The sequence below is a fragment of the Salarias fasciatus genome, chromosome 7, assembly GCF_902148845.1.
Source record: "Salarias fasciatus chromosome 7, fSalaFa1.1, whole genome shotgun sequence".
Classification (NCBI taxonomy): domain Eukaryota; kingdom Metazoa; phylum Chordata; class Actinopteri; order Blenniiformes; family Blenniidae; genus Salarias; species Salarias fasciatus.
In genome coordinates this window covers 16,013,382-16,039,587 of record NC_043751.1, presented here as the reverse complement: position 1 = coordinate 16,039,587, position 26,206 = coordinate 16,013,382, and the positions used below count along the sequence as shown (strand labels likewise).

Sequence of the window (26,206 nt, the reverse complement as noted above, 5' to 3'; positions counted from 1 at the left end):
GAAGTGCCAAAGACTGACCACATTCTTTTACTGTAAATAATTTCATACATGCAAACTCACTTTGTCTGGTAATGATTTTTCTTTCTTTTTCTTGAGAATTTACTAATTACTTAATAAAACACAAACGCGAAAGAGAACCTGGTTTACTTTACAACAATATCGTTCACATTATTTAACTTCTAATCAATTGCGAAGGTGAGATATTCTGATATTGGTAAAGATGAAGTTGTAGCAGCAGCAACATAAAGAAGGCGTTTAAGTTCACATGCTTCTTTGTTCAGCGAAAGTCCCCCGGCTGTTATAAATCTACCAACTACCGCACTGCCATCCAGCATCTCGCAATATACACACAGCAATTACACTGCTGTGACTTTCCTTGGGACAAAGGATTTGAATATAAAGACAATTAACGATTTTATGTTTATTTGATTTTCTTCTTGCTGTCATTATCTATCTCGAACAAAGCAGCAAGTCTGAACAAATGGCCGGCACTTGTGCTAATTTAAACTAAAGGAAAGAGGAAATGCATTTGTTTCCACGCCATTATAGAGTGAGCCATGCATTTGCTGGGTACAAATGGACACCATTCATTACAGTTAACAATGACATCCAATTCAGTCCTGCTAATGAACTTCAATATAGTCATGTTCGGTATTAAGGAGTGATTTGTTGAGTCTAAGTGTATCATTTTGGAGGCTAATGTTGATGAATGCCTGCATGTGGCGGGATGCTGACATGCACAGAGAGAAAACAGTGCTGTCAGGCACCCTGTGCACCACTCTTATACCATATCCCCACCTAGTGGTGTCGTCATGGAAACACACTTTAATGCTCATCGATTCATTTCAACATCAGGGTGAATAAACTAAGAAAACTGATGTAGAGATTATATTGACACTAACCGATGCCCGCATTGCCTCCGGTAATAACCACGACTTTATCAGAGAGGTCGCGACCCTGCAGGATCTCCAGAGCAGCCGTGTTTCCGTCGTATCGCTTTGGCTTCGCGATCACGTCCTCCACAGTGAAAGCCTGACGCGGGTCGAAATATGTGGTTCGTTTGTTGATGTGACTGAAAATGAAAGAGAAAAAAAGTATCTGTAAAAGCGACATGTATTCAGAACTATAAAGCTTATTACATCTATGTAAAACAAAATAAATATATCTGTTCTATTTGCTGTGAAAAATTCAATCTCAGCCCACATGGAGCAAATCCTAATATGGAGGGTTCAATCCTTGTCTGCTAAATGTAACTGTAGAAATGTAGAATTAAAATCCTCTATCAACTTACTCAACATAGATGATCTGTCCTTTCTCATCCGTTTCTTGCTCCCATCCATAAGGTAAATCTGGAGGTGAAGAAAAGATAGTTTCAAATTAGCCGCAGGAGGGAAAAAAAAAACACATTACAGTAAGAAGCAAACTAACTTCACTCGGAAGCATTTCCACAAACAAAACTACTGTTCACGATAAAAACTTTTTTAAAGGCATTAGGAAAGGCGACTGTTCATCCCAATGGCTACAAAGATTCAGATAACGCTGAATTTTTTTCAATCTTTTTATTTAAATCACATGTAGAGGACTGCATTCCCATGGTGGTGCAGTGGTTAGTGGTCTCGCCTCATCATAAGAGGGTCACCGCAATGGGTTCATATGACCCTTCTGCATGGAGTTTGAATGTGTGTAGGTTTTCCCACAGAATTTTTTTGTTGCCCAAAGGAATGAGAGTGTTTTATCTGTGATCGACAGGGGGACTGTATCCTACCCTTTGCCCGTCATTAGAGTGACTTTCAAAAGTAAACATACCCTATGAACTTCACATTTTGTCACATTATAACTACTAATTTAGATTCCCACAGCATGATGCTGCCACCACCATATTTTACAGCGAGGGTGTTGTGTTGTGTAAGATGTGCAGAGCTCATTTTCTGCCAGGAAGCATTTTGAATTTAGGCAAAAAAGTTCGATTTTGCTCTCATCTGACCAGAGCACCTTCCTCGACACGTTTGCTGTGTCCCCAATATGGCTTGTTACAAACTGCAAACAGGACTCCTTTGCTTCAACAATGCTTTTCTTCAGATTCAGATTTCTTTAGTCTAACTCAGGCAAAACATCAGAGACGCAAAGAATGAAATGATGATGCAGAGGCCGTGATAAAAAGACACAAACAAATAAAGTTTGATTTAATTGAAAGTTTGATTGATGTTGTTAGCCATATGCAACCCTCACAAATTCGGTGTGATGCACTATTTCTACAGCAGCCTCTATGATGTAAACTGAGGTGTGCACTGGCTGCCTCCACCTGAAGTCAATGACCAGTTTGTTGTTTTTTGTTCCACATTCAGGATCAGCTTGTTCCAGTTGCACCATTCCACGAAGGACTTCACCTCCTCAGCTCCTCAGATGAGAGCCACCGCTGTTGTATCGTCCACACACTTCATGATGTGGTTTCTGAACTTCACACAACAGGCGTCAGTCATCAGAGTGAAGAGGAGGTGACTCAGAACACAACCCTGAGGAAAACCTGTGTTCAGTGAGATGGTGTCAGACTTGTTGTTTCGACCCCATACATACTGGGAACTGTTTAAAAAGTCCAGATTCCAGTTCTGCAGGGGAGTGCTCAGCAGTCAGGTGGAGTGCAGTGGATTCTCCGTGAACTGGAGTAGGCGGATTGAGGCGGGATAGGACCGAGGTAATGTGATCAGCCTTTCAAAGCATTTCATAATTATAGGTGTTAAAACTACAGTCAGTCATCGTTGTGGTTGGAGGGTTTTTTTGTGGGGCTGGGACGGTTGCTGACGTTTTGGAACAAGAAGGCAGAACAGCTTGACGCAGGGAGGTGTTGAGTGTATCTGTGAGGACGTGTCAGGTGTTCCACACATCCTTTGAGCATGCAGCCTGGTATCTGGTCTGGGCCTGCAGGTTTCCTGTGCCTGCTCTTCAGGATGACAGGTGATCTTCACCACTGATGTGTCATTCAGTGCTTTGAACTGTCTGAAACAAGTATTTAGTCCTTCTTGCCACTCTTCTATAAAAGCCCAAATTGCAGAGTGCATAAGCTCCTCCAGAGAAACCACAAGACTCTGAGCTACTTCCTTGATCAGTGCCCTCCTCCGTTTTTTTAACGACTTAACACTCCTTCAAACTTCAATACAACTTTCTCCCTGACTTGTCTAGACTGTTCCTTGATCCGTTTACATTTCAGATTTTTAATTGTAAAAACAAAAATAAATTATTATTATGCATTGTTTTCCTTCCACTTGACAATTATGCATCTCGCTGTGTTGGTCTATCACATAGAATGCCAATAAACTACACATTTGTGGCTGCAATGTGACCAAATATGGAAAAGTTTGAATATAGTATGAATTGTTTTACAAGCCACTGTAGTTGTGATCGTCTCAAGCAAACTGAAGCCCCAAACAGGATAAAGTGGTGTAGAAGATGGGCGGATGCAGAGGTGAATGTGAATCTAGTAGCCAAATAAATATTGATGTTCAATATTACCAAGGTTCTCATGATCAGAGTTAAAATAAATAAATAAATAAATAAATAAATAAATACCTTGATTCATCTTCTATATATGTTTTATTCAATTTAGAGGAAGGCGATGACGAAAGTCAGGAAACACTCTGGACAAGCTGACAGTCCATTTAATGGCTCACATTTTCATTCCTTGTGGCAATTTAATAATTTACAATTTTGGTTCATTTCATTTGATTTTGAAAATTATTGCTAAAATACATTTTTACTGTCTTTTTTTAATCTTGTATTATATTTACGGTTTTCTGAGTCACTTTATCGTATTATCCCTTTTTTGATTGTTGACAGGCAAGAGCCAGTGTACAGACTCAGACTTTCACTGGAAAGTACGCCGCCTCTGCTCATCTATGCCCCTGTCCACTTTGAACAAAAACGGGTGAATCCTGTCATGCACATGTGTTTAAAAAACATTGAAAACAAGTAAATGAAGCAAACCTCCAGCACAGCGTTTCTTCTTTCCTGACTTAGGATGTTCCCACTGTGTCTTCATCTCATCATGGCTGTCGGTAAAAAAAAGAGAGAGATCACAATGAAAAGTACTGTTTCATGACTGATTCCACTTGAAAACTGGGAGTGACACAAAGTGAGGACAGCCTCTTCATGACTCAGTACTGAAAGAAACAAACAGGAATACATATTCGTTTATGAGTCGATAATTTATTGAAATTGCAAATAAGGTCATAAAACAATCGATGAAGTGCATCAAAAAAAAGGTTAAAAATCAGCTCAACCAAACATCTGCCAGGTAAACAGAGCTGTGACAACCAATATCCTCACATTGGTCTCATGAACAGACTTCCATTGTGTTTGAAACATAATCATATTAATCTGTGGGCTCATTTTTAACCATTCCGGGTTTGTGTAAACGTGACACACAACACAGCTCTATAAAACAGAAATTCTGACACACAGACAGCATCTCTTATTGGACGAACTTAAGCAGTGGCAAAGAGCATATTGAATAACACACCTACAGCGCGGCTCCTGGTGACAATGACACAGTTTTACACAAACATTTCATCCAACAGACCCTCCACAAATAACTATCTTTTAATAACAAATCATAGTGTGGGGGACCAGACGATATCAATCACATCATTTCAAACCTGTGAAATTGCCCGTTTTTGTTTCTGTCACAGATTAACATCATCTGCAGGTCTTGAGAACATCATAAGCTGAAGTGACAGACTCACATGTGGGGTGATGGTTAAAGCTAGAAACTGATTTCACTCACTTCGCATAGTAGACCCAACCATCTTTCGTAGATCTCTCCTCCCATCCAGGGGGTAACTCGTCCTCGCTGTCTGTATCGTCCATACCTACGTATTGCATAGCCGCCATATTCACCTTCTACTACATAGACTGAAACAGAAAAGTAGTTTTTGAAGCAGGGAATGAGTCTTTTCTCTGGGGAGCGACTGCAGCACTGGATGCAACTGTCACATACACGCAAACTGGCACTTCCGCAAATACACGGTGACGAACACCGAAATGCATCATGGGAAACTGAGGTGGATTAGAATCGGTGCGCCCCGGGAATGACGTCACCCGAGAGTTCGTTCTGGTTTGAATGGGGTTGGTTGACTAGTTATTTTGTTCTTTTGTTCCGGCAGGCACTACGGCTGCATCAAAGTACCCCAAATTCACACGTTTAATGATTCATGAATATTCTGCACATAAAAAAAAAAAAAAAAAATCTACTGTGAAACATCTGTAAACCTGTAAAGTCAAATTTATTTTTTTTATACTGCACTATTTTATTTGTTACAATTTGCTTATTTGCACTGTGAGAGGAGCAGCTCTCCAATTTCATTTTGTGTCATGTAATGATAATAAAGGCTTTTATTTTATTCTTTTTTTTTTTAAAGATCATTGTGGTATATACAGTGGGTTTCCAAAAGTCGTCAGTCACTCAGTATTTTCATCGCCACGTTTCTTTTTTCAACAGGGAAAAAAGGTATCAAACAAACTCAAATCTGTCATTCTTTGTGTTATTCATCACTAAAATTAGCTTGACAAATATTTGGAAAGTTTGTGATGGCATTTTCATAATATATTTCTATGCTATATTGTTGGTTCATCTACCCCATTCTGAGGCTTTTTTTTTAATTCATGCTGGATGGCAAACATAATGAGTGTTATGAGAGAAAGCGAGAGAAAGAGAGAGAGGCTAGTTACCATCATGACCTTTTCTCACCTGCATTTAGTGGCCTGTCAAGTCATGCTGAGCCCTGTTCGTTGCCACAGTGGGATGGTGAATAGCACCCTCCCCTCACAGCGAGTTAATCAACAGTTCTAGTCAAGTGAGTGCTTTCTGCATGTTCCCCATGTGCATTTGTGCACTGGTTTCCTGGGAACTTTTCCGATTTCCTCCCATAAGATGAAAACAATTAAAGCAGATTAATGATCTTCCTCTTATCAGTGTGTAAGTGTTGTCTTTCTCCAGTTCCTCTGATTCCCTCCAACAATAAAAAAACATGCATTTGAGGTGAATGGTGACTCTAAAATTGCTGTAAGTTTGTGCTTGTCTTTCTCACTATTTGTCAAGTGAAGGGCTGGTGAGCTGTTTGGGGTTTCACTATTGAGACTGCCAGCTTGATCTGGAATTTCCCCTTCGCTGGATGAAGCACTATATCGAGAATAGATAAGGTTCCAGATGTAGGAAGCTCTTCGGTGGGAAAGCTTAATCATCCAGACACAATTCACGATAGATTTCAGCCTATATATTTACAAATGTCTGATAGGAAAAGGTACCTCACAGCTTCAATGGCTTTCTGATGGGGCAATTTGCATTTTCTTCCATTGCCTGTTTGAGATTTCTTGATGTGCTTTGGATTTGACGATCAGTTGTGCTCTGGACCCCTCTGGGTTGACAAATTGTGGGAAAGTTTGACTTCTCTGTCTGCTTTTCGACTGGTGGTCGGTGGGACAGGATTGTAGTTGGGATACATAATGTGGTAGAAGTTAAAAACTGTAAGACCATGTGCTGCATATTAGTGTCCATTGCAAAGCAACTTAAAAAGGCAAAGAAAAAAAGCAGGCTTTTTGCATATGAACCCATGATGGTCACAAGGAGCAAACCGGACAATTCAATAACATTATTATTTTGCATCTTTATCTGTCAAGGCTTCTGTAGCTGAACTGAGCCAGTGCGCATGCTCCGTGCAGAAAGAGGAGGGGCAGGAGGTGGGCCGACCAACTGTAGTCCCCTGTGTGTGTGTGTATGTGTGTGTGTGTGTGTGTGTGTGTGTGTGTGTGTGTGTATGTGTGCGTATGTGTGCGCGTGTGCATGTGTGTATACGTGTACGTGTATGTGTCTCTGTGTGTGTGTGTTCGTCTCATCGTAGCACGAAACGTGTCTCCTCTCAGCAGACACACACACCAATGTGAGACGTTCTAGATAACGGTTTTTAGTATTAAAAGTTTTGATCGTGTCGCCTTGAGACTGTTTGGGTGTCATCCTGTGTCTGTTAATACATTCCGCTGGTGAAAGGTGAATTTTTATTGGCAGACGGCAGCAGACTTGGTTTCTACTAAAGAGTGTCCGCTTCTCCTCCCCTCGATGAAGCGCTGCGATGCCCTCTGATTTCATATCCCTCCTTAGCTCGGATATCGACCTCAATTCCCCTAAATCTCTATACTCTAAAGGTAAGACGTGTTTATTGGAGTGCCTGCTGTGGAGTCGTCCAGTCGTTTTGTCCTTGTTCCATGTGAAGTGATTGTGATTGTCTTGGCTCATGTTAAGCTGCTAGCTAGCTGTAGTTAGCCTCTTTTCTGCCGTTAGCCAGACTAGCTAGCCTAGTTTGTTGCTTGCATTCTGGTCTGTGCACTGAACGCTAACCTTGCCTGGTTAGTGATCCGCAATCCCGCATGTGGAGGAGTATAAAAGGCTCGGTTGCTCCTCTAATTGTGACAGTGATGGGCGCGATCAGGTTGGTGTGCGTGGATTTGTCATTCAGGTTTGACGGCTAGCATCATGTTAAATGCATGTGTGCTAACGTAGCTGCGTGGGGTCGCTTGCATTTTTTTTCCTTCTTGTTCAATGGGTTTGCGCCTTGAACGGATTTTCCAGAAATGTGAACGATCCTTAGTATTACCAGGAAGGAAAAGTAGTGCGGGGCAGTTGTGTATGTCGCCCTTGTTTCGTTTAGGCTGACAGTCCCTCTGTTGTTATGGTTTGTTTGGGAGAGCCGAGCCAGAGTTATCCTCCTCACTGTCTCTGGTTTCACTGAAAGAATCCAGTTATTTGGCACTTCAGGGCTCGGGGCCCTTGGTGTCTCCCTGTCAGGATTTACAGGCCGATCCTGAGCCAAAATCCTGCCCGTCTCCTGATTCCCTTTCACACGTGTCATTCTACTGTTATGTTATTATTAGAAGGGTGTTGCTGCATCTTCCAAGAGAAAACTGGTGGCTTGAATTGTCATATGGCGCTTATAGGTTTAAAAAGCATTTGTTTCTAAATCAGTTTACCATCTTTTAACGCATGATTCTAATGTTTTTTTTTAATTGAGCCTTTCAATAGGCAACTCAACACTGGAGGCCATCATGTTTTCTTATTCATGACCAAGGTGTGTTGTGTACTGCTCTTAAAGTGGAAACCTGACACTGCTGGATTAATGCATTTTGCATTCTCTTGAGAAGTTGGAGCACTGCACTCCTACCAACTGCTCTCGGAATCGGTCCCCTTTTTGATCAGTGTTGATAACTGGATAACAGTAATACCATCTTTCCTGTTGTCTGTCCCGGTGGTCCCACATCTGTACAGCTTCTGTGTATGGGGTACCGATGAGCCAGCAAAAAAGCATCAGTGAGGCCAGAATGTTTGTTTGAGCAGGGCCATATGGTCACACTGTATCACATTGTGACTGTTTATTTATATCTCCATAATTGGGTGTGTGCTGGCGCTGAGGTCAAGGTAACAGCCGCGCTCATCAAAGACCGAGGTGGAATCTTTACACGTGTCAGATTGATAGCGTGAGAACACAAAACAGGTGAAATCTCAAGTGACCCACAAAGAAATACTTGGTAAACTTGACTGGTTGAGTAGTGACTTAGCTGCAGCTTTAGTTTTGGTGTGAATTTGGGTCATTTAATTGCTGTATTTGTACTCACAATTATATACTAGAACAAATCAGATTATAATAACTGGATCCTGACCGGTATAAATGGTTTATGATGAATTAACTAGTAATCAGAGAGTGAAAATATCAAGATCAGTTGAATTGGGATGCTTGCTTTATTATCCTCCCCCCTTTATTGAGCTACAGCAGATCTCCTGACAAATGGATTGGTGATTCTAGATTGATCATTCATCCAGAGGGAAATTCAAAATCACTATTCAAAAGCCACATGTGCATTGCAAACACCCAAAAAATGTTCAGTTCTCAACACGATTTCTGAGTTGTCTCTGGAAACTGCATTAACATCGTGTGTGTTTTTATTTATAGACACTAACGTCATTATTGTATGTTTGCTTGATACCGTGTCGCTCTAGGCTTTACATCATTATTTGAACAATGCTACTTCAAATTTCTGCAAGATTATGTGATGCACATGCACAGTGATGTGAGTAAAGCCAACCCGCATGTTCCCATTTTGTTTTAAAACATGCAGTAAACAGTTTGTCTTCTGTCTCCTTCGCTGTCTGGCTGCAGAAGCAGTTTGACTTTGTCCTGATTGATTTTATATGCTCGACATTTTTGGAACTGACGATCAAGAGAAGGGAGGATCAAAGGCTAACCTTGCCCACATCCATCCTGCTGGCTCATTTATTAATTACTATAGCTGTATTAATATCCTTGTTTTATTGGATATGTAGAATTAGGTTTGTTTTACCAAAGCAAGCGTTACATTTTTCTCTCATGACGTTCTTAATTCTCGCTTCAGACGAGGTCAGGGCCATCACGTAAACACATTGTAAGTGGCTAATCACCAGCAGGACTATTTCATAACTGGCTACATAAAGCCACTTATCCGCCGCAGCCAATGGGAGACTCACTGAAGCAAAATGACCCCAAGAAAGAGAGACCGGGTTGAACTCATTTCATGATACAGTCCCCAGGTCTTTTAGCAGATGCATGAGGCCACATTTACATAATCAGCTTCTCTGACTCACCACTCAGGACTTTTGTAGCTCTCCAACTCTTTAACTGATGGAAATTGCATAATAATAATTATGGTTTAATGTAAATTGGAAAAGAGCGGTGAATACATGATATTTAATCCTACTGAGGTAAGCTATCAATTAGATACAGAAATAATGTGCTTTATATACTGCATGTGTGTCTTTTGCCCCAATGCAACACCGACTGCGACATGTTTTTTCTTTGTTCTTCTGTCATAGTTGTAGTTCCTATTTTCAGCCTTTCAGAAATAGAGGGGTTTTTTTTAATATGTTGATTTCGGTAAATTTATCCTTCAATTTTGAGCTTCTAATTTCTGCCTTAGGATTTTCGATTTGTTAAAATGTCTTTGTAGATTTAAAGTCTGTGAATGATTGCCAAAGTTTTATTGAGATACTTTAAGGGAGGAGGTGTTAAACATATGGCCCATGGGCCAGTCTAGCCCCTGGAAAAAAATCCCCAGAAGATCCCTTTAAAATTACAAGTAAAACATCAACTTTGGTTTTCAGCGAAGCTGCCGCTGCAGATTTATTCACCGGGTGCTTTTGGAAGAGTTCATGACAGTAAAATCTGAAACCTGAGCCGGTGTTGCAGCGAGCTTCCTTGTTGCTGGTGAAGTAGCGCTAGCCTCGCACCGTACTGCGAGGATAAGTTTGTGAAAACATGCTGAAGGCTGCAGAAAGCGTGCTGAGTGTTTTTGTTCACAGTAGCCTGAAGAGAAACACTTTAGCAGCTGGGGTTCAGATCCTGCCGCGGATTTACAGAACCAAATAAAGAGTTCGAGTCGTTTTGTTTTTGATATTTCTGGATGCAAAAAAAAAACAAAAAAAACTGGTAGTTGTTCAAATATTTGACCAACAAATAACACTCTATTCTTCTCGTGGGCAATCCAACGTAACTGGTTGGGTAACCTCAAAACCAACTTCCTTGGAAGCTTTGGTGACCTTAACCTTCATCGTAATAATAGCTTGTTTTCACATATTTACAAGGAGGAATTTGTTTACTGCTCTTCATTTCATGCGTTTGGAGAATGACTGTGCAAAAAGCAGGTATCATCTCAGTGAAACATAAGTTTATGTTTTGCATCTATTCACTTTATTGTCAGACGCCTAAAGACGCAGCAGGAGAAACGGCCACCATCCCTTTAAATCGTACTGCCTTCTAACTTTTTGAGGCTCAATGTCAGTTGGCGTTCTCGTTCAGCTCATCTTTTCTAACAGTGGTTAATTTTAGACTAGATTGACAACCACACAACTTGCTTTAGAGGGATTTAAAAAATACATGTGGCATGCATTACTGTAGCCCAGTTTTGTGCCCCTCATGTGTTACATAAGGAGCACATTTGGATCACAGAGCTTTTTTTTAAGCTTGTAATAGCTAATGTGACATGTCCTATTATAACAAAAGTATCTACAATTTCCACAAAGACTAAAGAATGATGATTATTCATCTCTGTTCCAAGTTGTACGTCTGTTTCCTGTCCAGGTTTGCAGGCAGGCTGCCATCTTTACTTTGATTTGAAAGCTGAAAAACAATTCAGGGATTTAGTTAAAAGCCTTAATTATTCAGCGATCACTGACTGTTTTGTCTTTGAAACGATTTCTCAATATGACAAGCCTGATCCAGAGTTATTTTTGCCAAATCTGTGGCAGAAATGCGTAATACATCGTAGCTATTGCATTAGCTTCTTCCGCACAATTGGCTGATTTATCTCGTATACATTTGAGCAATTCCTTAAAATAATTTCTGTCTAAGGTAAACAGAGATGGCTTAAACAGCCAAAAATGTCTGCCTTTGTGGTTTTTCGAGTGCAGTGAGTAGCTCTTTTGTCTGTGCTCTGGCTTGAGCAAAGTGTTATGTGTTCAAGAATGTAATTAAAGCAGCCATTGTTGGGCACTGAGAAACATTCTTGGTCTGCATTTTTTTTTCTTTTCTTTTTTTTTTTTAGCGAAAACATAGCAGTCATGAATTGTCTATTCATCTCTCATCCCTCAGCGTCGCTCCGAGCCAGCTGCAATGAATCAAAATGGACTGGTGGCCTTGTCATTTGGCCGGAGCTTTACGGCATGTGTAATGTGAGCAGGGCATAACTGCGTGATGATGTAATTCAATTGTTCCGAGTGTAGGTTAAAGTCGGCGTCCTGGCCGGCCGCTTTAAGGTGGCGCGGCCTACTTTTTTTGGGCAGTAATCCTTCCGTGTTTACATGCTTTCACAGAACTTTGTTGGATCCGAACAAATATTTAGGGAACGGAGTGGGATTAGGCTGGAGAAACATTCAAAATCGGCTATGTGATATCTCAGAAGAGCATAATTTTCTAAACTCTGCTTGGTACCGGTGAAAACAGAGCTTCCCTGTGTAAATATTTGCCTTGCTTCATTGTGACTACTGTTTTTCCACCTTTGTGGCATCATTTTTGGCGCGCAGTCTTGTGTGATAGCTTTGAATTAAACCTTGACAATGTGCTTGTCCTTTTTGACAGAAAGCCTCCAGATCCGGTACATTCTTGGATTGTCATTGATCAAACGGACTAATGCCATCTTTGTGTTGGGTTATGAGGCTGCGACGGCTACTTCGAAACTTTCACTTAAACCCTCTGTGGCCCCTGAATGGCTGCCCGATGAGTGACGATTGTCCTCCATTACGTTCTGATAACACCCTGCATTCCTCTTCCCATTTATTGTGACTCAGTGGTCTGTGTGCAGTCATATCTGACATGCGTCCAAACAGCAGAAAGCCACCTTGGCGCTTCCTGGTATGAATGGTGTGCTTTTAATCCCAGGCGTGGTCGGCTCCCCTCCAAACATTGTGTTTGTGGCTCCGACCATAAACTTCTCCTGCGGTCTGAGGACGGCAAACGACTCTGCTGGAGATGCTCCCTGGCAGACTGTTAGAGGGGTGTTTTGTGGTGTTTGTACAGTAACAGCTTCTTTTTTTTTCCGGATCGTAGACCGTGTATACTGTTTATTCCTAAAGTCCTTCATTACTCTGTCTCTCGAAAAAGTCACACTGTTTTTGAAACCGAAATATGTGGGATTTGTTTTATATGCAGCCCAACAGATTTCCTGGCATTTGTGGCTGAAATCTCAAGTCTTCCTGACTGTCTCTTTATCCAAATGACCCCTAATCTTCCACTGAATGTAATCGGTAATGATTTGCTTTTTTTTCTTAATCCTTTTCTCAATTTAGTTTAGCTACTTTTTCCCTCACATGTTCTTGGACAAATCTTTCCTTTTTCCCCTCAGCAGTTGCAGAAATGTGCGGGGGTCCCTCAGGGGTCAAGAAACTGTTTATTCACTGACATTAATCACAGTAAATTTAGAAGCGTGAAGGCTTTCTTTCTTCCCCTCCAGAACCCGTTTGTGCCCTCTGTGGGCGTATTATCAGGCCAGAGATTGAAAAGTATGTAAACTATTGTTCAGGGCCATTTGCTTTATCTTTGTTTCTTAAACACACACAATTATAGGATAGTAAAGGTCTTTATCTTTAGCCAGGAGATTTTTATTTTTTTTTTAAACTTATACATATCATTTCACTTCTTTGAATGAAGTGGGTCATATATCATAATCCGTTCCAGGAATGCTTTTAGCGTCCCATATTCACTGGAAACGGTACAAAATTAAACTCCTGCTGAACGGAGACTTATTTGACTGTCCAGCTGTTATGTCTTCTCCGGTCATGTGACCCTTTCTGAAGACTCCCTGTCTATATTGGTTTTCATGAAGAGGGAGTCTGTTTACGTTTCACGGCCGGGACACCTCTCTCTGATCATATGTGTCGGATCTCATCGATGTGCGGCAGCGCTGCGACGCTCTCCGACAGTAAGAGACCGAAAATGAAGACAGGGTGGCACATAAAGCCATCCAAGCTAAAAAGATGTAGCATTAGGTAAGCTAAGCCATGTATTACAACACTTCTGCTTTTTGTCTTTATTTTAGATGTTCTTAATTTAACCTGATATTTTATGTATTTTTGTTCGAGGTGGTGGTTTTTCATTGGCGTTGAGCCAAAGAGTTTGTTTATACAAACTCTGCTTTGCATGCTGTTCTCTGGGCTGGGCTCATGAGTGAAACTTCAAATGCAGGCTGTGCATGTAGCTACTAAAAGTGTCTGAGCTGCATCGTGTGTCAGTAGATTTGTCGTTCCATGCTTTACTAACCGTATTTGTTTATTAAGAGTGCTCTAAATGTTCACACTACAACTAACTTTGAGGAACACGCTGAGTAGTGTTGCTCTTTATAGTTGAATCTGATGACACCAATCTTTTAAAATATGTTACACTGACACTGATCTATATTTGTGTCATTTTTTTTCCAGTAGTCCACTCAGTTACGGGTGTATTTATAAAGTCCTTTTGCCGCTGAGTTTCTGGTGAGACTATTCTGTTTATAAATAACTTCATAGAGGAGCGCTCCTATCCTGATGACAATCACATGAACAATGACCTCCTTTACAGTCTGCTGAATCCTCGCCGGTCTCTCTGCGGCTACACCTTTCACACAGCCTGCCTCTGAGATCGTCCTTCCAGCTCGGCCACAAGACGCCATTTCTCTTCTTGATTGTCTCTCATGTTTGACGGAGTTTGCCATTTTTCTCCCAACTGTCTGAACTGTGGCCACATCTGAACGGGACTTGCTACAGTGGCACAGACATGTAGGCTGGAATGCACACTCCTCTGGCGCACATCATACACACTTCTCTTGTTTCAAACGGGTATGAGTTAAGGCTGAGGTCATTTTGGGTGGCCGGTTGATCTGCAACGCGTCCAAGTAACAAAGCCTCACTTTCTTCACACCGTGGACAACGGACAAAGATAGAGGCTCATTATGAAGAGCACTCTCACTCTAACTGGTTTTCCTTCAAGGCCACAATAAGTGTGTTATACAACCTGTCGTGCAAGGCAAGTGCTCTTTGTAAGACGTTTTATTTGGCATTCTTTAAAAGAAGGAGAAAAAAAAAAAAAATCTGTGCAAGCACAATCTGCTTGTGTGCTTCTCAAAAAGAGACTCCAACACGAAGGAGCATTCCTGACCTTATTGAGAATGGATTTAACTCGAAGACACCTGTAAACATCTGCCTCCACGGGACAGTGTTTCCACCAAAAATCTGATTAGCCGAAAACTTTCCCTTCTGTATTTTCAATTATGCATATTTCAAGGCCTTTTCCTGGCACTTTGTTTTGTGCTCCTTGTCCCGGATTTTGCCGTGAGCGTGACAGATACGCTCCGAGCGAGCAGTTGACCTTGGGTTTGTGCTTCCAGTGCAGCGGTAAAGGGTTTTGTTTTTTTTTGTTTTTTTTTGTGATTTTTCTCTCGAGCTGCGGTGCGTCGTGTGTGAACTGAAGTGACGTTGCCCCCGCCGACGTCACGAAAAGAGCGAGATTGTGTTTCTTCCCCTGCCTCACCATTCTGCCGGCGCCAAGTCATAGCCGAGTGTCGGATGACTACTATACGCCACCGATGCACAGCTGAACGATCCATGTCAGGGTGTTGATGGGCGCCTGTTTCTTAGCAACCGGACTACTCGTGTGTTTATCCGCCATCAGAAGTGGGTTATTCTAGTGTAGCCGCAGTAGTCGGGTTAGATTTCCTGGAAATCGTTACCACGTTACCGTCAAATATTATCCGCACTCTGCGGCTTTTATTACACTAAACCCCATGAGGCTAATTTAGTTTATCATAAGATACTCTGCGTTATGCAAGTGCCGATTCCAGAAATTTTTGGGGGATGTGGGAGGATTTCTAGCCACGAGGGTCAGGTTTAGACTTGGTCCGGTTTTATATTTACCAGTTACTGAAAAGAGAATAAGGACGCCAAACAACCAAATGAAAGTGGGGTAGAGCTGCAAGGTTTCCTCATGCCAGCAAAACCATTTTTTATTGTTTTTGAACATTTTTATTTATGTAGTCTAATTTAATCAAGTTTGCTAAATTGCTTTCTGAACTCCGTTCAGTTAGGTAATTGCAGCTCCAGAATTCCCCCCCTGTTGTGATCAATAAAATGTGCTCTACGATTTCCAGGCAGCTTAGTACTAAGTTACATTTCAGGCCAAAATAAAAGCAGACACTGAACTTAGTCATGAGGTTTGGAATGGCAAATTATGAGCCTGTAGGCTTGGTGTTTATGAGGTTTAAACTGGGACACCACTGGTTTGGTGAACTGACACCAAGGACAGAATTTTTTTTGTTTTTTTGTCAAACTGGCTGCTGATTTCGGTTCACGCCGGGCCTTCTGAACACCGAAATAATCAATCTTCTGTTTTTCCAGAGTCGGTATATGACCTCCTCCCCAAAGAACTCCAGCTCCAGCCGTCGTCCACCCAGACCGACCCACCCACCATGAGCCAGAAGAGTGGGGGAGAGGCGGGACCTCCCCCCTCAGCCGCCTTGGCATCAGGTGAGCTACCTGCTCGGCCTATGAAAACCATCATCTGGGATCAAGTCGTCCCCAAAGGGGGGTGTTGAAGAAACTGATAGGACCTTGTAGAAGTGTCAGGGACAACTTCACCCGTTCATCAGTTTCTGGGCAATATTCATCACAATATGAAGCCCAGTGGTTTAGCACGCATGGCATCACAGAGTGTGGATATTAATTTATCATATATCAGCGCGAATTGGAGTTGATGGAGCCTCATTGTGTCAGCTGGACTCGAGCTGCGTTCAGATATGCTTTGGGAAATTTGCATTTTTGTGTGATTTTCAAGAAGCAAGTATCTGTTGTATTGTTATTTGATTAATCGCCCGAGCTCGTTTTTAGCCTTCATCGATCTGGTCAGAGTTAGGTGAGCCTGTAATTGGATTTATTTTCTTTATCTGACAGCAGCAGAGAAAGACACAGTCTGGAAAGTTGAGCTCTTTAGGATAAATGATCAAAGCAAATAGAACTGGAACTAACAAAAAGAAAAAGTAGAGACATCGGATTTAGATGTCATGGAAACTTCTAAATTTCACTTGTGGTTAAAGTCATGTAGTCCTTTGCAGTTTTTTTTTAATAGAACTCCAGTTTTTGCATTAACAGCATGATAACACAGCTTCGTCTTTATTTTGAATCATTTTCTTCAGCAGCAAAAATCGTTTTGATGCTTCTGCTTAATTGTTTTTCTATTCTTGGTGGTCCAGCTTTAGAGATGGAGCAGAACCAGTTCTTTGGCTTTAAGCGGTCATCTCAGACATGTTGTTTTGCATTGTGGATGTTGAGTTTGTTTCCGTTGTGTTTCTCCCCCCCCCCCCCCCATGTTCTTCAGAGTGATTTGAAGTTCTTAGCTCTGTCGAACGAGTCCAAGTCTTCTTACGTTTACAGTATTAAAACTGGATACGGATGTTGAATTCCTTTGACAAATCCCATAAAACAGAAACGGCCATTACACATTTTGTCATTCACACATGCAGCAGTACAGCCTCATGCAGGCTCTCTGTTTGGGCTTTGCAGGTAAATAATTAACCTGTCCGCCATGTTAAAAACTAGCAGCTGCCCTTTTTTCACTAATTATGACACTTGTTGGCCTTGGCGATCATTGGACTGTCTTTCAAAATCAAACCGAGATCTTGGATCACGGTTAAGAGCAGCCGTCGTCGGCTTTAACCGCGAGTGATCCCAGTATTTAGAGCAAACTCACTTGGAGAGAGCGCTTTTTGTTTTTCAACTGTTCTGTTTGACCCCAAGCAGTGCTGATCGAAAGCACGTGTCCTTTGGCTCGTCGTTAACCAGACCAACATGCCTCCAAGTGTCTATAAATGATGAACATCAAAAGTTAATCCTTCCTCCGGTATATTAACTCCTCCAATTTACTGATTGACAGAAGTTGAGTCTTGAATGATCAGCTCTCTTGTTGCTCATTGGCTGTCTCGTTTTTATTGCAGGAAGTTCCCTCTGAGGCAGGGAGTGTCTGCATATAAAATGGTCTGCAGTTCACTGCTCCATAGGTCAGAGGCTTGTTTATTCTGTCTCCATGGCTACGCTCAGTCCCAACCAAATCTACCAATTGGCATGCCGCAAACTATTGTTTACTACTGAATGCACATTGCACAAACTGTACTGTTACCCTGGCAAGTTTAATTTGGCGCCACATTTTTCAGTTTGCAAATTTGGCTAAACAAGAAAGTTTGACCAGATTTTGTTCTTGTTTCTTTCTGGCAATGTGTATGTAACGATTTGTAGCTTGCTTTTGTTTTTGTAAACAAAGCATGTCAGTTTTGTCACATTGATTTTAATTGAGAGGATTTGTAGGAATCAGAACATTGTGGGACCAACAGTACCCTTCTCAACTTTAACTTCAGATTATTCGATCAATGCTTGACGGCTCTCGCATGCACAGTGAGAGCATGTAACCCACAACAGTCTGTTGAAATTAGAGTTGGGAAGAGGGGAAATCAATACAAATCATGCACAAATTCAGCTGCTTGAATGGGACTGCTAGCCTGCTCTGTGCTGAACATCTGTTCTAACTTTTTTTATTTTCAATCTATATATACTACTACAGATGCCACCTCTTCCACCTCCAGCCCCTCGGCCTCCTCCTCCTCTCCGGCCATTGGCGCGCCATCCTCTGGCCCCTCTACCTCATCCTCAGACCACCTCAAGGTTGCCCAGCATCTCCACTCCAGCGGAGGAGATGGAGCTGGAGCTCCAGAGATGGAGGGAGCCGTGTCTGCCCACGGCAGAGGCGGCCTCGGAGCGAACGCCGCGGCGGGGGACTCGGGGTCCGGAGGCGCCCTGCCGGGGTTGGGGGTCCAGCAGCCGCAGAACACCCCGTCGAAGCGGAGGCCCGTGTTGAGCATATCCCCGCCGCCCGAGGACCTGTTCGACGACAGCCAGATGTCCTGCCAGGAGGAGCCCGGCGGCTCCGCCGCGCCGGGCCCGGACTCGGAGCACAGCAGCAGCATGTGGGCCGACGACTCCGTCTCCAACTTCAGCCTGGTCAGCTCCACCTCCTACAACGACAACACCGAGGTGCCGCGCAAGTCCCGGAAACGCACCCCCCGCCAGCGGCCCGGCCCCAAGCCGACCCCCCCGGAGGACAGCATGGATGTGTTTGACGCTGACAGTGCCAAGGCCCCTCACTTTGTCCTGTCCCAGCTGGGCACAGACAAGAACAGTCCCATGGCCAGGTGGGGTGACTCTTGTCACTTAAATCAGAGTACCTCTGTCCTTTTGTTGGGATACAGTAAAGGTCTTTTAATTCCATTTTTTTTGTCCTCGGTGATTTGATTTCTAGATGTCACATTAATGCCGTTATCATTTTTGTTGCCCTTCAGCTCTCTTGAGTCAGGGAGTGCAGTGAAAGGTGGGTCGCTGTCTGCTCAGTTCCCCCAAAGGAGTGATGGAAAGGAGCTGAAGATCTTGGTTCAGCCGGAAACGCAGCACAGAGCCCGCTATCTGACCGAGGGCAGCAGAGGCTCAGTCAAGGATCGGACGCAGCAGGGATTCCCCACCGTCAAGGTTGGACTACAAAGACCATCTACCTTCTGCTTTTTAACACAGCGATGAAATCGGAAGTCCTACAGACGAGTTTTTGAATCGGTACCAACAAGACTGAGTGTAGATACCAGGACAGACTAATTAAAAGATTTTAGCTGAAGTTATTTCTATTTAACTTCCTGAAGTACTTGTTTCTACGCATAATATGTTGTTTGCATGACTTATTTGCTTTTGAGGTAATTTATTCACTGAAAAGAAATAAAAGAAACCCAGGAATGAAAGTCAGGAAGCCGCTGCTGCCTTATATTCCGTCACAACAATCCACATCGCTCAGCTGTTCCACAAGAGCTCCTGAATGACCGATGCACATCATGTCACTGCATTCAACTTTTTGATGCTGACAGTCGATAGTTTCATCTTGGAGCTGAGTTCATGTGCTGCTTTTGTGATATAACCAAAGAGGCAACAGAAATAGAGCAGACAAACATTTCATTGCCTGTATTTTTATACATCGGTAGGTGAGCTATTTATATATTTGTACTTTTTTTCTTTTTTTTTTTTTTTTTGTCCGCAGTTGGAAGGCGTGACTGAACCAGTTGTGCTGCAGGTATTTGTAGCGAACGACGCCGGCAGGGTGAAGCCGCACGGCTTCTACCAGGCGTGCAGAGTGACGGGACGCAACACCACCGCCTGCACAGAGGTGGACATCGAGGGCACCACCGTCATTGAAATCCCTCTTGAGCCCAGCACTAACATGACTCTAGCGTAAGGAGTTATTTATTTATGGATACGTCAAGAATGTTAATGATTTCTTAGTATTTATTATATTTCTATGGATTATTTTATGTATTAATTCCTGGTCTTTTAACCCATCCTGTCATATTTCTCCAGGGTGGACTGCGTTGGAATTTTGAAGCTGCGCAATGCAGATGTGGAGGCCCGTATCGGAATGGCTGGATCCAAAAAGAAGAGCACACGTGCCAGACTGGCCTTCAGAGTGGCAATCCCCCAACCTGATGGATCCACGCTCACTTTGCAGGTCCCCTCGTCCCCCATCCTCTGCAGTGAGTAATGCAGACACAACAGTCTCGCTCCCTGCGAAAATTGTGTTGTTTTTGAAGATTTGGAGTTATTCTGAATGTGTTTGAGAACTTGTCTAATATCAGTTTTGATTGTGTGACCCTTCTGCCCCGTTCAGCTCAGCCAGCAGGCGTGCCAGAGATCCTGAAAAAGAGTCTTCACAGCGGCTCAGTGAAAGGAGGAGAGGAAGTTTTCATAATTGGGAAGAACTTCCTCAAAGGAACCAAAGTTGTTTTTCAGGAGAACATTGCAGGTGCTCTACGCAGTTTGGTGTAATATCTGGAACTTGCCACTTTGTTTGTTAGAAGAATGAAAGACATTTATAATTTTGCTTCGCTTTTCTTTTTTTGTGTGTTTAGATGATAATTCTTGGCAAGCTGAGGCAAAAATAGACATGGATCTCTTCCATCAGGTAAAATTCAATCAGATGATGAGCATGGAATGTAAAGTCTGCAGTTTGTTTCGCTCTCTCTGACTTTGCTTTGCGATCTTTGTCTTCCAGAATCATTTGATAGTGACGGTCCCTCCATTCCACAATCAGTCCATCACTTCTCCCGTTTCTGTGGGAATCTTCGTGATGACCAACGCTGGTCGATCACATGACGCCCAGCCTTTCACCTACACTCCAGACTCGGGTAGAGCGACCGGCTCATGCAAATGTTGGCTGCTGTCTGATTTTCATCCCTGTCAAAATGAAACTTTTTATTTCCTGAATCCTGTAAAGAGGAACCAGGAGACTTTGTACAGAAACCTTAAACCACTCTGTGTTTGTTCTCTTTCCCACAGATGCCAACTCAAATATTCAGTCAGTAAAATCAGAGGCGGCCTCCCTGGTCACAACGTGTATATTTGACAGTCAGATGAAGCCGATGTCCACCGAGCAAACGGACTCGTCTGGCCTGCCTTTCAAACAAGAGGACACACCAATGGAGGTGTCCAGCAATCCACCATCTACAGACGTCTTCAAAGTAGGATGTTGTCTCTTTACGAGAATGAGGAAAGCAAATGTCTTCACACACCTCTTGGGTAACGGTTTCATGCATTGTCTTTCTTCAGCCGCCCCCTGACCCGCTCATCCCAGTGCAGCCGACCCTGGAGCTCACCTCTAATCCAGTTCCAGGTGGAGAGTCCTATCAGACCCCGATGCCCCTCCAGCCCGAAGACGTGGAGCTACCGCAGGCCCCCCCAGTCTTCCCCAGCTTAGAGACTCTCAGCACCATACAGAAGCAAGAGATTGCCCCCACATCGTCCTTTCCCGTGTCGGGAGACACCACGATCCCCCCCGTGACACCAGACGTCCCTCAGCAGTTCCTCAGGGACCCTCAGGAAAGCCTGCCACCTGACGGTTCGAGTAACAGCGGCGGGGTTGTGGTTGTCGCCATGCCGCAGATAGCAGCTCCCACTCAGCCACAGACGCAGCAGCCGCAGGTGTCCCTGTTCCCCCAGGAAGGCGTGGCCCAGCTCGAGAGGGCGGTGAGGGAGCTGCAAGCCGGCGGCAACCCCTCCCTCCACCATGTGTTCGAAGCAGCCGTAGCCCAGCAGCAACTGAACTCTGTGCTGTACAGCCCCACGCCTTCCGCAGACACCCTCCAGCAGCACGTCCAGGAGAACATGAACAGCCTTAGGTTAGGAACGACGGACAACTCGCTCTCGGCACAGCAGCAGCTGCAGCAGCAGCAGCAACAGATACAACAGCAGTTTCAGCAACAGCAGTTGCAGCAGCAACAGCAACAACAGATCATGGGGAATCTTCAGCAGCAGCAACATCTCCAACAGCAGCAGCAGCAAGTCCTCAGCAACATGCAGATCCAGCAGCAACTGATATTACAGCCACAAGACCAACAGCAGCTGCAGCAGCAGCAGATCATGGAGAACATCCAACAGCTGCAACAGAATCAGCAGCAGCAAGTCCTGAACAGCGTCCAGCTCCAGGATCAGCAACAACAAAGTCAAATTCTCTCCAATTTACAACAACATCAGCTGCAGCAGCAGCAACAGCAGCAGCAGCAAAATCAGGCTCTGAGCAACTTGCAGCAGCAACAGCAGCTGCAGGAGCAGCAGGTCTTGGAGAACTTGGAGCAGCAGCTTCAGGCCGAACTGCTTCAGCCTCAGATCCACACGTCCTCCCCGGTGCAGCAGCCCGTCTCCCTCCTGCAGCAAGCAGGGGAGCTGCTCACCATCCAGACCAGCTTCCCAACGCAGCCCCCGTCTCACACATCTCCCCCACAGCAGCTCTTCCAGTCGCCCAGGCCCCTCGCCGAGACGCAGGGCTCTCAACAGCTGCTCCAGAACACACTGACTGTTTTAACCGGCGGGAGTCTCAGCTCGGAGCAGCCGTCCGCGGGATCGACGCTGTACCTGTCCCCGAACCCTCAGCCGCCACAGCAACAGCAGCAGCAGCTGGCGTTCATCTCCTCCATGGATACGTCGGCCAATCAGCCCCAGCCCGTCAGCATGTTCCAGAACCAGCCCCAGGGGCAGCTTTCCCAGCTGCAGCCGCAGAGCACGCCGATGGAGCAGCAGCAGTCTCCACAGCAGAGCCAGCAGCAGGCGGCGCAGCTTCCGCTGGGCCAGCAGGGCAGCTTATTCCAAAATATCCCGACCCAGTCAAACCCGGTCCCCCAGAGCCAGCTCTCACAGCCTCAGCAAACCGGCCTGCTCCTTTGCACCACGGATCTCAACCCCCAAGCGATTCCCCCTGCCATTCTTTTCAGCACCCAGGCGCAAGGCCCCGCCCCTATGGGGGGCATTAGTGTTGGGATTCCCCAGCCCGACGCCGCCGAACCCATGTCTTTCCAAGACCAGAGCTTGTCAGGAGGCAACTCGGCGTCCGCCGAAGGCCAACAGCAGAGTTTGTTCCAAGAGCAGCAGCCGATGCAGGTCGGTCCGAGCCCCAGCCGCGGCCCGAGCAGCCAGCCCGTGGAGCTGTTCCTCCCACAGACCACTCTGTCCACTCTGCAGGGCAACATGGGCTCTCAGGAGCTGAGCAGCCGGGCCCCGGCGCCTGGAACCACCATCTTCGTCGTGCAGGGCAGCGTCGGTGTGGTAGCGAGAGCTGGCCAGCAGCCTCCCGAGCAGCTTTTCCAGACATCTGTGGGCGGCAATGTGGCGCCACAAGGACAGGCCAACCTGTTTGTCTTTGGCATCCAGAACGGTAAGCCGCTCTCTGCAATGTCATCCTCAATAGAATGAATTCGAGTAACACAACTGCTTCAATCGCCATTTCCCTGCAGCCTGTGATCAGCATTGCCATTTTTCCCTCCTCCTAGATTCGTCCCAGTTGCTCAGCTCTTCTGGACCAGTACAGAACCAGACCCAGAACTCCAGTCACATGCAGCCTCTGCTGGATCAGCCAATGGCCCAAGGTGCCTCCTCAATACCAGCCTCCATGCACAACAACCTTCAGAACACCCTGCAGGCACGGATGCAGTCCAGCTTAGAGAACGCGATGCAGACGAACGCGCAGCCCGACCTGCAGCCCGGTTTGCAGGCCAGCCTAGAGACGAGCCTGCCGACCCCGATGCAGACCAGCCTCCAGACGCAGATGCAGACCAGCCTACAGAATCAGCTGCAGGCTTCTATATCTGCGTCTTCCAGCATGGATAAGATTGAGGACATACTGGAAAGCCTGCAGAAGCAGTGATGTACGTTTCGGACCATGTGGGCACTAAGGAGATGGAGTGACATGTAGCTGAGAGTTATACATCCCAAATTCAAGAATCAAAACTGAAATACGTGGTTGTTATGTGCCAGTGCCACTAAATCTACACAATTTTAGATATTTAAGATTATATAACCCCCTTTTACTAAAATCCCAAAACTATGAGCTCATCCGACTTTTGGTTTTTATGAAATATTTATCTTTACTCATAGCCTCTGTCCATCCATTGAATCTATGAGTCCGCCTTTGTTATTACCCCTCTTGCAGGATCTGAGAGGCCTGTAATAACTGCTTTATCCATCAGTCTGAAAATGCAGTGTTTTCTTGTCAGAGTGTTTTTGTTTGTTTGGTTTTTTTTAAATGTGAGCCTAAGAGATGAAGATGACAATGTTTGGCGAGGAAACTGGAAAGAGATAACGAATGTCAGCAACAGGTGTATGTTAGAAATAGTCACGTGATGGAGGGTAGGAGCAGGCAGAGTAGATAATTTTAAAGAAAAAAGAAAAAAACCGCCAGCCTTGGAGTGAATATCAGATTGCACATACTTGTCGGATAAAGGCTGAATCTCATTCTGTGAGTGTGTAAACTCCCAAGCCTTTCAACTGAGAAGCGGAGGCTGCGAGTGGCGTTCAGCACGCGGAGCCACATCCCAAATGCGAAAAAAAGATCCGGCATTTAAAAAAAAAAAAGAAAAAAACGGGGTGGAAATCATCCAGCTTGCAACCCTTCAATTTAAAAATCAAACCTTGTGTTTGTGAATGTCAACAACTTGACTAAAATCTACTCTGAGAGTACAGATTATGAGGACGTGGAATTCTTTGTAGAATCAAGTGTTAATGTTTTGTAGGATGTTCGGCCGAGGGGCGCCACAAGTCTCCATCGGAGGAGGGACCGTGAAACATTGGCATTCGACCCACTCCACAAACATAAAATGAAACTCGCTCGAAGAAACCCGGAGGCTCTTTTTTTTTTATTTTTTTTTTTTTACTGCACAGGAGTCGTCCGAGTGCAGGAAAAGGACAGAATATTACACACTCGCTGATGAGATTCGACCTGGTGGATAATGTGACTCGGCCTTCCTCCCAGTGTTTTTATATGCTAAGGCCTCATCACTGGGTTTGCAGAAGCTCTCTTGGTGAATTTTTTTACATGACATTCAATATGTAGTGTGGTTTTTTTTTTCCTTCTTTTTTTTTTGTTTCAAAGAAGTCGATAACCTTTTACCAGTTCAATGTGGATAGAAAGAATCTTTCAACTTGTGAAATATTGAGTGTTGTGTGGTTTTTATAAACAATTTATCTCAAGCACTTTATAACCTCTTTTGTGTAACCTGCTAATCCTTATAGCCGTCCTCCACAGCTCTCTACTGACCCGGCTGAATTTGTACTCAGAAACGTCCAGTCAAAACGCAGGGGGGGGGGGGGAACAACAAAAAAACAACAACTTAAAGCAGTGGTCTTTGTAAAAACAAAAAAAAAAACATCTTGTCGGAATATTTTTTGAGGTCTAGACAACTTTGTATAGAAGGTCTGCTCACTGTCGGAGTGGCCGGCGGGCCTTTGCTTTCCCAAAATACTGACTCGTTTAGTTTGTACATTGAAATGAAGGATTATCTCTCTCTTTTTTTTTTTTTTTTTTTCCTCGTCGTACCGATTCCTGTTCAGTCCGTCACTTGAGACCGTTTTATTTACTGCGTCTTGTGTTAGATGTGAAGTTCGTCGTCTCGGTGTGTTGGTAGCGTGTGCGGGTTGGCGCCGCGAGCGGTCGGCATCCCTTTGGCGACGTGAACGGGGAGATCACTGGCGAAAGAAATCTGTTACATAGAGGCCACCATCTTTCTACTTACTCTGGTGCTATTGTACAGGAGTGGGATTGCACTTCTGCTGTGACGTTGGTTCGTGAGTTTCTACTTTCGATAGCACTGACATTTTGTTGTTTGTGGGGTTTATTTTGAAGTCGAGTCTGCAGAGCTGGCTGATGTTGCGTGGTCGGACTGGAGCGCGCCCGGGCATACCAAAGCTCCCGTTTGTGAATCGTCGCCGTTTTTTTTTTTTGTTTGTTTGGTTTTTTTTCTGTCCAACGCTTGCCCTCATGATGTTTACTCATTCGTACTTAAATTATGCAGCTCTCACAAGGATGGCAAATCGGCTCGTTGTTTTACAAGATTTTTAAAAGACATGTAAAAGGTACTTTGTTCCATGGATCAGTTTGTCTCATCAACATTTCCACCGATTTGATACTTTGTATTCGTCGTCACGTGACTCTATTTTTTCACGCTGCTGTACTTTCCATATCTGACCGGAGCCAATTTGGCGGTTATCAAAAAAAAAAAAAAAAAAACACACACACACAAAAGCCAAATTTTTGAGAATAATTCAGATGTT

At 44.2% G+C, this 26,206-nt stretch overlaps 2 protein-coding genes across 4 annotated transcripts in view; one reads left to right on the top strand and one right to left on the bottom strand.

Annotated features, from left to right (window-relative positions):
• Positions 1–5,001, bottom strand: part of wwox (WW domain containing oxidoreductase) — a 121,896-nt gene extending 116,895 nt beyond the window's left edge. Inside the window, exons 1-4 of the mRNA XM_030095586.1 lie at positions 4,778–5,001; positions 3,979–4,043; positions 1,292–1,349; positions 903–1,072 (exon numbers count right to left, since the gene is read on the bottom strand). Of these exons, the coding sequence (XP_029951446.1) occupies positions 903–1,072; positions 1,292–1,349; positions 3,979–4,043; positions 4,778–4,884 (400 nt within the window). The 5' untranslated portion in view covers positions 4,885–5,001. The remainder of the gene's footprint in view (positions 1–902; positions 1,073–1,291; positions 1,350–3,978; positions 4,044–4,777) is intronic.
• Positions 5,002–7,118: 2,117 nt separating this feature from the next.
• Positions 7,119–26,197, top strand: nfat5a (nuclear factor of activated T cells 5a). Of its 3 annotated transcripts, XM_030095581.1 has the most exons (13): positions 7,119–7,191; positions 15,932–16,060; positions 18,144–18,771; positions 18,919–19,102; positions 19,656–19,846; positions 19,973–20,145; positions 20,280–20,414; positions 20,521–20,573; positions 20,664–20,796; positions 20,948–21,129; positions 21,218–23,041; positions 23,123–23,315; positions 23,431–26,197. In XM_030095581.1, the coding sequence occupies exons 1-13, from the start codon at positions 7,119–7,121 to the stop codon at positions 23,802–23,804; spliced, it is 4,272 nt and encodes a 1,423-aa protein (XP_029951441.1). In that variant the 3' UTR covers positions 23,805–26,197. The 3 variants fall into 3 exon arrangements, with proteins under 3 accessions (XP_029951441.1, XP_029951440.1, XP_029951442.1); XM_030095580.1 differs by having other exon boundaries at positions 21,218–23,315; XM_030095582.1 differs by lacking the exon at positions 7,119–7,191 and adding an exon at positions 17,524–17,586 and having other exon boundaries at positions 15,950–16,060; positions 21,218–23,315; positions 23,431–23,804.
• Positions 26,198–26,206: the final 9 nt, after the last annotated feature.